The sequence below is a fragment of the Leptopilina boulardi genome, unplaced genomic scaffold (assembly GCF_019393585.1).
Source record: "Leptopilina boulardi isolate dan_hultmark-lab unplaced genomic scaffold, ZJU_Lbou_2.1 LbouV2_40, whole genome shotgun sequence".
Classification (NCBI taxonomy): Eukaryota; Metazoa; Arthropoda; class Insecta; order Hymenoptera; family Figitidae; genus Leptopilina; species Leptopilina boulardi.
In genome coordinates this window covers 295,343-309,848 of record NW_026137974.1, presented here as the reverse complement: position 1 = coordinate 309,848, position 14,506 = coordinate 295,343, and the positions used below count along the sequence as shown (strand labels likewise).

Below are 14,506 nucleotides of genomic sequence, written 5' to 3'. Positions count from 1 at the left end.
AAAATATACAACAAAATACCAAGAAAATTAAAAAACAAAGAAAAAATTTAAAAAAAAAAATAAAAAAATACCAAAGAAAATTTTAAAAAGTACCAAAAAATAAAAAAATAAAATATTATAGAAATTAAAAAAAAGGAAAGAGAAAATATTAAAAAAGACAAAAAAATTTTTTTAAAATTATAAAAAAAAAATACCACAGAAAATAAAAAAATGGACAAAAAATACCACAGAGAATAAAAAAAGTACAAACAAATATCAAGAAAATTAAAAAAAAAAAACAAAGAAAAAAATTTAAAAATAATTTTTAAATAATAAAAAAAAAATACCAAAGAGAATTTAAAAAAGTACAAAAAAAAATTGAAAGATACCATAAAAAGTTTTAGAAAGTTACAAAAACTATAAAAAAAAATTACAGAAAAGTAAAAAAAAGGCCAAAGAAAATTTTAAAAAAGTGCAGAAAAAAATTTTTAAAATGACAAAAAAAATAAAAAAATACCCAAAGGAAAATTTTAAAATGTACTAAAAAAGTACAAAAAAATACTAAAAAAATTAAAAAAAACAAAGAAAAAATTAAAAAATATTTTATAAAAAATAAAAAATTACTAAAGAAAATTTAAAAAAGTACAAAAAATATTGAAAGGTACCATAAAAAGTTTTAGAAAGTTCCAAAAACTATAAAAAAGTACAGAAAATTAAAAAAAGGCAAAAAAAAATTTTTAAAAAGTGCAAAAAAAAAAATTATAAATGACAAAAAATACCCAAAGAAAATTTTAAAAAGTACTAAAAAAATACAAAAAAAATACCAAGAAAATTAAAAAAACAAAGAAAAAATTAAAACATATTTTATAAAAAATAAAAAAATACCAAAGAAAATTTTAAAAAGTACTAACAAATTTTTAAAATTATTAAAATTACAGAAAAAATAAAAAAAAAGTCGAAGTAATTTTAAAAAAGTACAAACAAATTAAAAATTTTTAAAAGTATCAAAAAAATTACTGAAAAGAAAAAAATAAAAAAAACAAAAAAAATTAAAAAAAAATGCCAATGAAAATTAAAGAATAGTACAGAAAAATTAAAAAGAAAAAATTTTAAAAAAAGTACTAAAAAATTTTAAAATGTATAAAAAAATAAAAAAGTTTTTAAAAAGTTCAAAAAAATATATAAAAAGGTACAGAAAATTAAAGAAAAGTGCAGAAAAATTTAAAAACGGTAAAGAAAAATTAAAAAAAAAAATAAAAAAAAGTAACAGAACAAGTAAAAAAAGACAAATAAATTTTTTTAAATTAACAGAACATTGAAACACAGTAAAAAATTAAAATAAAAAACGAAAATTAAAAAAAATCTTGAAATGCTTGCGCAGTTATCAATTACGGTACAAGAAAAAAAAAGAGCTGAAGAAACAGAAGTTTCTATGATGCATGCGTCAACGCAGTTGAAAGACTACTGCAACCGTTTCGATCTTAAGGCCCCCTTTTATAGTAGCTTAGAGCCACGCCCCCTACGGTCCGTTGAGTCTCTTACCATTGACTCTCCGCGTGGAGGTGGGGGAAACAAGTGCAGCGAGAGAACCAATGGGCCTCAGTCACTCTTCATCGTCTAGACACAACACATCATACTTTTCACTATTTGGAATTATTCACGCAGTATTCATTTAACATAATCGCAATACTCGATACCTGGTAATTAAAATTAAATATAAATTATATTACTTTTCGAAAAAATTTTTTTTTAATAATAAATCTTTTTTTAAGAATATTTTTAATTCAAATTATTATGAGCCTCATTATTATTAATTTATTTTCATTTTTGATTTAATTTATTATTAAATATTTTTTTTAAATATAAATTAATAAACAAAAAATTATTTAAAAAAACATAATTAAAAAATTTTTTGTTTTATTAAAAACATTTAATTTTTGTAATTATAAGTAATTCTAACAAAATAAAAAAAAATAAACGTTATCAAAATTAAATTCTATAAAAATGTATAATTTTAAATATTTATTAAATTTTTTTGTTTGCAATTTATTAAAATAATCTTTTTTTATCCGTATTCTAGAAAATTGAATCTATACCATTAGATTTGTCTTTAGTGAAAAATGTTGAGGTTCCTTGTAACTTTGAGAGAGAGAGAGAGTGAAAAAAGTTTCGAGACCCTTGGAAAAAAGGGGGAAGAAAACTTTGGGGAAAGTGTTGAATGAAATTTTCGAACTTGATCTCATTTTCAAATTTAAAATGAAAAAAGTTTCATGAAATTTATAAATAGAGGAAATGGAATATATCGAGAGAAATGGCAAATACAGTGAATTACTTTTTTTTTTCTTTTTAATATGTTTTTGGAAGACAAAACAATTTTTTAATACTACTTTCAAGAAATTTTTTTATTTGACATTAAAGTTGAAAATAGTAATTGGAAAAAAAATATCAATTTACATTTATTTAAAATACTTTTGGTTTTTTTTTTTTTGATTAAAATTAATTTAATAAATTCTCTCGTAATTTTAAAGTTAAAAAAAAAGAAATGTGTATATATAATTTTCAAATTATGTTTTCGACATATACGCAAAATGAAGAATTTAATTTAAATGTCGAAATTTTGTTATTAATTTTCCGAAACAAGAATGTTGATGTTTTCAAATTTATATTAAATTGTAATATTACATGAAATTTTTCCCCCTAGGCTATTGTATTCATGAACTTAGTTTAGATCAGGGAGATTTAATTTCTATAATATGATAAATAAATATTATTTTATAAATTTAACTATTAATTAATACTTGATTGTTAACATTTGGGAAATTTTAGACTGAATTTTAATGTAATTTTTTTTATATTTATATTTTTTTATTATATTTTTTCTATCTTTATATTTTTTATTATTTTTTTATATTTTTATTTTTCTTTATATTTAATTTTTATGTTTTTAATAAAAAAAAAAAACTGTAGCCCCAGCAATGTTCGTAGTCGAGTGTGAAGCGTTAGATCGAAAAAGCCCTATTTATAGTCGTTGCCGGCAGCGCATAGTGGGGAGTCTCTTGTCATTGGCTCTCACCGCGCGGGAGGGGGAAACTAGCGCTGCGTTTCAGCCAATGAGTCTTAGTCACTTTTTTTTTTATACATTTCCAAAGCTTTTTGTTCTTGTAATTCCTAAACGTTTAAAGTAATTTATTTAAATATATTTTTTTAAATTTATTTTTTTAATTTTTATATTATTAAAAATATTTCTCGTGTCAATTTTTTTTAGTGTATGAAAAAACTATTTGAAATGAATATTGGAATTTCATTAATAAATAACTTTAAACAATGTTCAATTGAAATATTCAGAGAATATTTGAGACAAAATATGAAAAGAGAAACATGACAACTATAATGTGTAAAATTCTTTTTCTCGTTTGAGAATATATATATATATATATATTTTTTTTTTGTGGAGTATTTAGTGAAAAATGATTTGCATACCGATAGACATAAATTTACGACCCAAACGTTTTCGGATTATGTGATGAGGAAAAAAATGTGAATTAAAAAACGTAAATGTCACTTTGTATCATAAAAATGAAACATAAAACAAAATAGCCCATAAAAGTAATTGAGGGGAAAAAAATTGTTTTTTTTTTTTTTTTTTTTATTTGTTGTTGATAAATCAAAGTTCAAAAGAATTTCAAATATTCTCATCGTTGTTGTGCGTTTTAATTTAAATGTTTTTTTTATTCATTCTTTATTTGGCTCTAATTAATTTCTAATTAGATTTCCTAGTTGTTTGACATGTATATATATATACTCTCTTGTCGAAGAAAATTTAATTTCACACCAATTGAACACAGTTCCTTCATATCAAAAATTTGTTTAATTAATTTTCAATTAATTTCATTACAAAATTTTCATTCAAAAAAAAAAAAAAAAAAACAACAACAATTTAAAAAAAAATGATAATTAACTTCATGCAAAATTTAATACAAAATTTTTTTGAATTTAATTGAAAAAAAATTGAATTAATAATAATTGAAATTCATTAGTATTAAATAGAAAAGAAATGATTTTATATGAAATAAAATAATTGGGAAATTTTTTTTTTTTGTTAATGGAATATAATATTTAACTGGTAGAATTATTAACGAACCGAGAGTCAATTTTGCTTAGAGATTAAAGCATAGGGGAGATTATATTTGTGATGAAATGAATAATCATGGAGGTGTTAATATAATGCTTTTATGAAGTTTCTAAAGTCAATTATTAAATTCTCGTAAGGAAAATTTGACATTTCTTATATAATAATTATTCTCTCACAAGTGGAGAATTTTTTTTTTTTTTTTTGTAACAGAGAGAGAGAGAGAGAGAGAGAGAGAGAGAGAGAGAGAGAGAGAGAGAGAGAGAGAGAGAGAGAGAGAGAGAGAGAGAATAGAATTTAGGTTTATATTTCATTGTAGGAAAGTTTCCTTGATTTTCAAGGCTTTGAAAATTTATGATGTTCGATTTGGACCTCTATAAATTTGCCCAAGCCGACTTCTGTTAGCGCCAACGCTATAGTGGGAACACCTCGTATCCGGAGGATATTTCTTCCAAGCTTCCGCCATTCGTGTGGACTCTCGAGAGTCTCGTAATCTTATCACAGGTTCATAAGCGCCTTAAGGGGCTTGGAAACTTTCCCTGTCAAAGTCTATTTAATGAAAAGTGCCAAGATTTTTGATAAATTGCAGTTTAAGTTTTTTTTTTTTTTTTATTTATTTTTTTATTTTTTAACTCAAATTTCATAGTTTTAATTTTTTATTTCTGTATTTTATTATTTATATTTTTTTATCATAAAGCAAACGTGAAAAAACATGACCGAGACGGGAATCGAACCCAAGTCTCCTGCTTCTGCCGTTGGTTTATTTTACCATTGAGCTACGGAGACATTTTATTTGTTTAGGTATTTTTTTTTGCAAATTTAGTCTATTTAATTCTTTCTTTTCTTTTTATTTTAATTTTTTTTAATAAAGATCTGAAGTTTATTTAAATTTCTTTTTTATTGCAAAAAACTCGAGAAAAAAATCAAAGATTTGAAAAAAGAATTTTTTTTTTCTCTAAATTATGTACATAAGGTGTGGGATAAAGAGAAAATCTGAGACACCATTTTCTCTCCTAGGCGGGATTTAGAAGACTGATTTATATTGATATCTTAAAAGCAAGCGCATGTATGTGTGCGCTATTTTCCACAAAATAATATTCGATTTCCGGATGAGATTTCGTGCTTCCAACGAGTGACCCTGGATAAAAGTCGATCTGCTCTGGATGCAGTATACCTGGTTATTTGTACAAACGAGCGTGTTCAGATCGGTTTTGTGTGCTGAAAATGGACGTTCATTTATCACTCATCGCTTCGAATCGATCTGATAATCCCTCTGATAGAACTACAAAGATATTTCTCCTCTGCAGATGGGATACTTTTTTCCCCACTCCCACTCTCTTTCCCGTTCTCCCCCCCCCTCTCTCTCTCTCTCTCTCTCTCTCTCTCTCTCTCTCTCTCTCTCTCTCTCTCTCTCTCTCTCTCTCTCTCTCTCTCTCTCTCTCTCTCTCTCTCTCTCAGCGCGAACTTTTTGAGTGCAAACAGATTCTTTTCACAATTTAAATTACATTTCTTGAGAAAAATCAAAATGGTATTTTTAAAACTTTTTGCAATCATATTATATATATATATATATGTACAGAAAAATATTTTCATCTTATTTATTGTCAACATGAAATTGATTTTAACCAAACATACTCCTTTTTTCAATTTTAAATTATTTTTCCAATTTCTATTTCAAATTACAATGAAAAAAAATTTAAAAAAATATTTTAAAAATAAATAAAAATTATTTAGAATGCAAAAAATTAATTTAAAAATAAAAAAAAGTTATTTAAAACTAAAATAATTAATTTAAAAATTAAAAAAAGTAATTTAAAATGGATAAAATAATTTAAAAATAAAAAAAAAAATTATTCAGAATGCAAAAAATTAATTTAAAAATAAGAAAAATTATTTAAAAATAAAAAAGTAGTTTAAAACTATAAAAATTAATTTAAAAATTAAAAAAAATTATTTACAATGAATAAAATAATTTAAAAATAAAAAAAAATTATTTGGAATGCAGAAAATTTAATTTAAAAATAAAAAAAAATTATTTAAAAATAAAAAAAGTAGTTTAAAACTATAAAAATTAATTTAAAAATAAAAAAAATTATTTAAATACAAAAAAATTAGTTTAGAACTAAAAAAATTAATTTAAAAATAAAAAAAATTATTTAAAAATAAAAAAAGTAGTTTAAAAATATAAAAAAATTATTTAAAAATAAAACAAAATATTAAAAATTAATAAAATAATTTAAAAATAAAAAAAAAATTATTTAGAATGCAGAAAATTTAATTTAAAAATAAAAAAAATATATTTAAAAATAAAAAAAAATTATTTAGAATGCAGATAATTAATTTAAAAATAAAAAAAAATTATTTAAAATGCAAATAATTAATTTAAAAATAAAAAAAATTATTTAAAAACAAAAAAATTAGTTTAGAACTAAAAAAATTAATTTAAAAATAAAAAAAAATTACTTAAAAATAAATATAGCAGTTTAAAACTAAAAAAATTAATTAAAAATTTAAAAAAAAATTCTTTAAAAAGCAAAAAATTACTTTAAAATTAAAAAAAAATAATTTAAAACAAAAAAAATTAATTTCAAAAGAAAAAAACTTATTTAAAACTAAAATAATTAATTTAAAATTAAAAAAAGTAATTTAAAACCAAAATAAATCATTTAAAATTAAAAAAAAAATTTAAACATAAAAAATTAATATAAAAATAATAAAATAATTAATAAATAAAAATTTATACTTTTTTAAAAATTTTTGCCCTATAAGTAAACATGGAATTCAAGTGTAGGCGAAATGAAATGAAGCAAACGTAATGTGCAATTACATATTTTTCTGATACATTATTGCAAATTCGTTTTAGGTTTGACATTTCTTGCGAAAATGTTGTGTATCGTGGGAGAGAGAAAAAATATAGCTATACAAATAAATTCATTTATCTTCTGCTGAGATCAAAATGATACGTCATATAAATTTTTTTTTTATATTTCACACACAGATATCATCATTCTTTTGAAAATTGAAATAACATTGAGTTGCTTTTCACGAAAAGCATTTAATAACTAGACAATCCAATCAATATAATAAAAGTGGAAATTGAAATAGAAAAGGGTTTCACTTTATTTGCCAAATGAATTTTGATGATTGTCCAGAGAATATAGAAAAGTTATATTCATTTGAAAGAAATCACTTGGAGACAATTGACAATTATTTTTATTTTGTCGTTTGTGCGTTGCCTTGTTTTTTTTTTTTTTTTTGTCAATGACACTATACACATATCCTTGATTGCTCTTCATCACTAAAAAAAAAAGAAAAATATTTTTTTTCCCCAGATTAATCCCTAACAATAAATCCTCGACAGACGTGAAATTTTTTTTTCCATTTCAACAGAAACATTTTTTTCTATTTACTTTGAAAAAAATATTTCTAAAATTTAGAATTAGAATTTTTTTTCACCACCATTTTTGTTAAAGAATATTATAATAAATGTGCTGAGGGAAAATTCTATTAAGTTGGAAAATCTAATGGAAAATTTGAACAACATTGACTTAAATATGCTCGGCACAAAGTGGAAGCTAATGATATTCTTGTCCATGAAGAAAAAGGACATTACATATTATACTGGACTCTATATATTCAAGATTTAATCTAATTTTATAGGGTCAATACGATTACATATTGAGGAAGAGAAAAGGGGTGGGTGGGAAATTCAATTAAATTTATGATTAGCAATCAATGAAGTAAAGTAGCTTTTTTTACTAAAAAAAGAAAAAAAAATCATAAATTTAAATTGATATTAAAAATTTCATTCCTGTTTCATTTTACTGCAGTAAATAATTTGGAAAATTGTATAAATAATTTTTTTAGTAACTTAGGTTCTGTATTTAATAAAACTAGACAAAAAATTGAAGTGGTCATTCGTTATTGGTTCCCAATAATAAGTGGGGGACAATTCAAGGTCGAGCCTCGCTCGCATTCGAGCGCTATTGGTTCGCCGGCAAGGGTGGGAGAACTCAAGGTCAAAGAAGAAAGTATGCCACGCCCACGTTCCAATAATTCGCGCGCTATTGGTTTTACATTTAGAGTGGGAGAAATCTTTTCATTCTTTTTTTTCTTTATCACCAAAAAATCTAATTTAAATACATTAAATATTTTTTTAAACTAATTTAATTATTTTTTTCCCATCTAACTTTTCTTAAAATAATTTGATAAATACTTTCCAAGTTAACCCCCCTTTTTTTCGATAATTTATCAATTTGTTCTCCATGCAAAAAAAAATTGAAAATACATTTCTATTTATTAAATTCTGCTTTTTCATTTATTTATCATATTTATTATATGCGGAAATAGATATTTTGCAAATATAAAATTCTATCGAAATATAGAATGTAAATTGAGATTACACGTGTAGAATACATTTGGTCTGGACAATTTTATTTTTGTATCTACAATATAAAGTGATATTGTGACGTTGTAAAATTTTTTATAAATTTTACAATTCACAAATTTAATTTATTTTAAAAAAATTAATTAATTAAATTTTACTTAATCAATTTTCAAAAAAATAAATAAAAAAAAAAATTTTTTGTTAAACATTTGGAGATTGCAGCGGATATTCCAAGATTGATTTAAATTAATTAATTTAAGATTCCTTTATTAATTTTATAAATTTATTTTTATTTATATAAACTCCGATTCCTGATTCCTGTTCAACGAGTCATCGTGGGAAATTGTAATTTTAATCCAAGGATGATTGGGACGCCTCTTATCTGTTGGAAAATAATGATTATCCATTGAAGATTCATGAAATTATTTCAAAATTTGCCGCCTTTTTTTTATTGTGTAGTCCATTGACTAATCAGAAGATCAAAACCTAGTACATATTCCCGCAAATCCATGACCCAAGGATATTTTATATTAATTATATATTATGACGAAATTGATGTTTGTCTACTTTTCTATTTTCTACAAATTATATAACCTTGGTAAAATTCAACTAGCCTTCCGTTTTCTAAACGCGAAGCTCCTGATGCCTATGGCCCATTTGAATCGTCATACGAACCTGTCAAACATTTTGTATAATTTTTGGATTCATTCCCGTTGTGTTTTATTATGACATAGTCCTGACAGAATACTATTAGAAGATAATGGAGGAGAGACTTTTTGGATTATCTATTTAATTTTGAAACATCTGGATAAAATAATAAAATATTATTATTAAGGAATAATAAAAGGGCCCTAAAATACCCTTACAACCCGTCCCTGGATCAACACACGAAAAATAGCAGAAGACAATTGAATGCCGGTGCATGGTTACCGATTAATATCATCAAAAACAAAATACCATTTATCGTCCTCTTTTGTCGGCAACCTCCGAAGAACCAACATCTTAAAAAGAGTTGTATTTTTTAAAAAATATTTGTTTTGTGTTTTCGCTGTGCCATTATAATTTGTGAAATTTCTTTTGGTAAGATTGTTTTCTCTTTGAAAAATTCAGTAAAGGCAAAATATATATATTATTAAAAATTTTCTTACTATCTATTTTTAACTTATCTTGTAAATGATTTCCTTTTTCTGAATTTTTCTTTTCATTGATAATTATAATTCATTTTTGCATGTTTTAATTGTGATTTCTTTCTTATTTAAAAATGTTTTCTTTATTATTTGAAAATTGTAAGTTTGACCCTATTTCTCATTAATATTAGTTTGTATTTGTGTCTACTATTAATTCCCCATTTATGTGTTTTGACCATTTCCCCAAAAATCTTTTGATAAAATTTTTATTGATTGTCATGATTTAATTTTTAAAAATGAAATTAATCAATCTTGGAAATTCCGTGACAAGTGAGTACAAGCGTCTTTCTTATTGTTCATTTTGCTCGTCTTTTATTATAATCAGCCATTTTAAAAATCATGTTATAAATAAAAAAAATGTTTAATTAAAGTGAAATTTATATTTTATAACTTTGTTAAATTATTTCTATTAATTCAAATTAATTTTTTTTTGTAAAAATTCTTGCAGCCTTCTTTCACGTATTTCCCCTCTCTACCGATTTCTTTTGAGTAGCCGAGGAAATCAAGTCGTTGTGATTTATTATTATTTTTATTTTTTTTGTGATCATTTGATCTGGCGCCCGCGGATAATTTTATTAATTTAATCTTTCAATTATTAACAACGCCACTGTAACCTAAAAATTATTTCTATTTAATTAAAAATTTGCAAATAGGGTTACAATATAAATAAAATAATAATTATAATAATAAAAAAATAGAAATTTATAATAAAAAATACAAGGGAAAATGATATGAAAAAGAAACTTTTTTTTGAACTAAATTGTTTTAATGAAAAAATAATTAAGAAACTAATTTCCAATATGTATTGAAATTAGTCAATGAAAATGAAAGAATATGCTATGTTTTTTTTTAAATAAAACGAACCTTTTCACACATTGTTTGCTTCTTAAAAGGCAAAACAGAAAAAAAAATTTCAATAAAGTTACTTTGATATTTTAAAAGCAATAAAATGCAAATTGCCATATATGAAAACATTTTATGCAGATTAAAATTTTAATTATGCTATCGAATTGATTTATGTGTATATATATATAATATTATTTATATTTATTAGAAATTAATTGCATTTTGAAATGATATTCGATTGCGGAAAGGAATTGAAAATTACCGGTTTGAAACATGACAAAAAAAAGCCAATAATTTTCACGAGCTTGAATTACTCGTGTGAATAATGAAACACGTTCTCATATCCCATTACCTGAATTGCAAATCGTGCAGGCATCCCTCGTGGTATCAGTAAAAAATAAAAAAAAAATTTTCTTTTTCTATTCTCATGTAGAGGGAAAAAAAAGGGGGGGGGGTCAGACAAACAATTTATTTCAGAAACTGCAAGTATTAAAAAGAGATTTTTTGTTTTGCGAAACTCATGAGGGAATTTTATTTTACTACCCTTTTTATGCACTTTGTCGAGAATATTTTTTTTTCTTACTTTTAAATTCACAATAAATGTTATAACTAAAACAAGAAACTTTTTACCATATTATTTTTATTAGTACCGTTATTGAAATTTTTATTTTTTATTATTATTAGTTTTCATTATTATTTTTATAACGAAAGGAAAATTAAATTTTTTTTTTAATATTTACAAAACAATGTAAAATCAAATGAAAAAATGTTGCAAAGCTGTAATGAAAGACATGTAATTGGATTTTTTTTTTTTGAAAAAGAAAATTAAATTCTTTTGCCACTGAGAAAGAATTGACAAATTTTTTTTTTTTTTAATTGTCGCGCAATTAATGCAATTTTTGGACGATTTTAAGTTTTGAATTATATGAAATGGAAGAGAGAAAAAGTGAGAGAAATGGAAACATTGTTTAGGGTTTGCAATTTCAAGAAAATATCTGAAATATATGGAATGAATTCGTAAATGAAAAACGTTCGACCTCCTTTTTCCGTATCCTGTAATTTAAGATTTTTTTTTATTTGTTTGTGATATACTATATATTCACACTTATGGAATATTTGATATTCCCAGGATGTGGCTCATCGATGATAAGAAAAGAAAGATAAAGTTGGTTTCAAAAAAAAAAAAAATTGAAAAGAGAATTCAAGGTGATTTTCATGTAACTATGTTTCAGGCAGTGTCGGACCTACTACTTGGAGTCTTTTGCATTCCATTCACGCTTCTCGGCCACATGCTCAAGAACTTCGTTTTTGGAATTGCCTTGTGCAAGCTCATACCATATTGCCAAGGTAAAATTTATCAGATTTATGTTTCATTTGAGTAGTAAATAGAAAAAAAATGTTTAATAATATATTTTTTTAAATTTAATGTTTTTTGTAAATGTATTTATTTATTTTTTTTTTATTTTTATTTATTGTTATGTAATTTTTATACTTTTTTAAAAATTTGTAAGTTTAAATTACTTTTAAATATTTATATTTACATATTTTTTTTTATATTTATGTATTTATTTTCATATATTTATATTTATTTTTATATTTATACATTTTTTTTTTATATTTATTTTTATATTTACATTTTTATATTTTTTTATATTTATATATTTTTATTTATTTTTATATTTACATTTATATATTTTTTTATATTTATATATATTTATTTTTAAATATATTTATTATAAATTATCGTGCCTTAAAAAACAGTTAATTAATTTACAATCAAATTGACTGGAAAATTTTCTATTTATTCAATTTATAAAGCTGATAGCGCATAGAGCGAAAACAAAATCCAGAGTCAGAGTGGGAGTAATGAGAGTGAAAGAGAAAGAAAGTGGTGATGGTGAGTTTCCTTTACTCTCACATCTCCCCACTCCGACTCTAGGCTCCGCCTCTCGCTACTAACTGCGCTATGAGTGTGAGAGAGACCAAAAAAAATTTCTCACTCACACACATTGCCCCCACTCTCACTAAAAGCCACGCACTGGCCCAAATTCAGTTACGAACCCAGCTTGACATCGAACGGTTTACATTTATATTCACTTAGAGAATAGTGCAAATTATAACCAAATACAATTGGCAATTTTATAAATTATTTTCAAAAATTCCAAGTATGTATAATTAAGTAATTAAATAATGAATAAAATATAAAAAAATAATAAATAAAAAATTTAATTTTGTAAAACAATCATTTTTTTATTTGAACAATAATTAAATAAAACAGGTTAGGAATTTTTTTTTTTAATTTAAAAAATTCTATACTGAATTTTTTTTTTAATTCTTTGGGTATATAAAATCAAGTTTTGTAGATAAAAATAAATAAAAACTGGTGTACCAATAGAAAGTTAAAAAATTGTGCAAAATATTAACATTCTAAATATTTGGATTAAAGAAGAAAAAAAAAGTATTTAAAAACTATTTTAAAAAGCTATAAAATATTTATATAAAAAGTTTTGCAATATTTTTCCTCCTCTCTATTTTTTTGAAGTTTATCTTTTCTAAAAGTTTTTGAAATTATTTTCTTCCTTATTTTTCCAGCTTATTTTTATTATTGATAAAAGTTAAATCCAGAATTGTAATATTGACAGATTATTCAATAACAATGTAAACGAGGCATTTTGATGGGTGGAAATAGTAATTTTAGTTATACAGGTCAATTCTAAAATAGTTTTCCAAATAAATATCGTTTATATAAATATATATTTGATACACAATATTGATTAAAAAAAAAATATATATATATATATATATATATATATATACTGCAAATAAATTTTCCAATAAATTTCTAATTTTAATAATTCTCGTTTTTTTGTTCTAAATACGAAAAAAAATTTTTGTTGAATTAATAATGAATTTGAAAAATTAAAAAACAAAATTATTTCTACAAAGCAAAATATTTCCTTATTTTTTTTCTCTCTCTCTCAACATAAGAGAAAATCGCGGATTAAAAAGACTTGAAGTAATTTCCGATTTTTATGAATGTCTGTTTGCCATAACTGCCTGGCACGCGCGGTTGTGTTTTATATTGTTCGGGGTAAAATGAAAATAATTTTCCATGAGGAACAAAGGCTTTCATGTTTGACTGAATTCATTGTTAATAACCTTATATCCTGTAAAAAATGAAAATAAACGACGTTTATACTGACATTTTTAGTGTATTTTAAAAATATTCTGAAAAATGCGTTTATTTAAATAAAGCAAGAAAGAAAAAAAAAGGATGAATTCATTAAACTGCCAAGCGTGAAGTTTAAAATATTTTTGTTATCAAAAAAGTAAAACTAAAAAATAAAACGTATTATTATGATGCAGTATAACATTTTTTTGTCCAAATTAATAATTAAAATTAATCTAAAACTAGTTCAAATTGGTTGTAAACAAGTTCAAATTAAAAAAACATGTTCGAATGTAACTAAAACTAGTTTGAATCGACTAAAAGTTATTTTCAAATTATTCAAAACAAATTTAATTAATCTAAAACATGTTTGGCACTACCAAAAACGTGTTTGAACTAGTCCAAACATGTTTACATTGATACGAACTAGTTTAAATTTGTCTAAACTAGTTTCAAATGGTCCAAACAAGTTTAAATTGCTTTCAACTAATTTAAAACAATACAAAACAAGTTATAATTGATCTGAAATAGATTTGACTTTATTACAAAAAAATGTTTGAACTAGCCCAAACATGTTTTTATTGATTTAAACTTGTTTGACATTATGCAAACAAGATTGAATTGATTTTAACTTATTTTAAATGATCCAAATAAAATTTAAATTATTCTATAACATGTTTCACCTTATCAAAAAGATGTTCAAACTAGTTCAAGCAGGTTTAAAGTGATTTAAATTTGTTTAAAACAAGCCAAAATAAATTATAATGGATTTGAAACAGGTTTCACATGATTAAAAACATGTTTGAACT

General features: G+C 22.9%; 1 protein-coding gene across 2 annotated transcripts in view; it reads left to right on the top strand.

The window, feature by feature from the left end:
• Window positions 1-14,506, top strand: part of LOC127289190 (cholecystokinin receptor type A-like) — a 53,273-nt gene that overhangs the window by 10,879 nt on the left and 27,888 nt on the right. For both annotated transcript variants that reach the window (XM_051316989.1, XM_051316990.1), the window contains exon 5: window positions 11,761-11,875. In XM_051316989.1, the coding sequence (XP_051172946.1) occupies window positions 11,761-11,875 (115 nt within the window). The remainder of the gene's footprint in view (window positions 1-11,760; window positions 11,876-14,506) is intronic.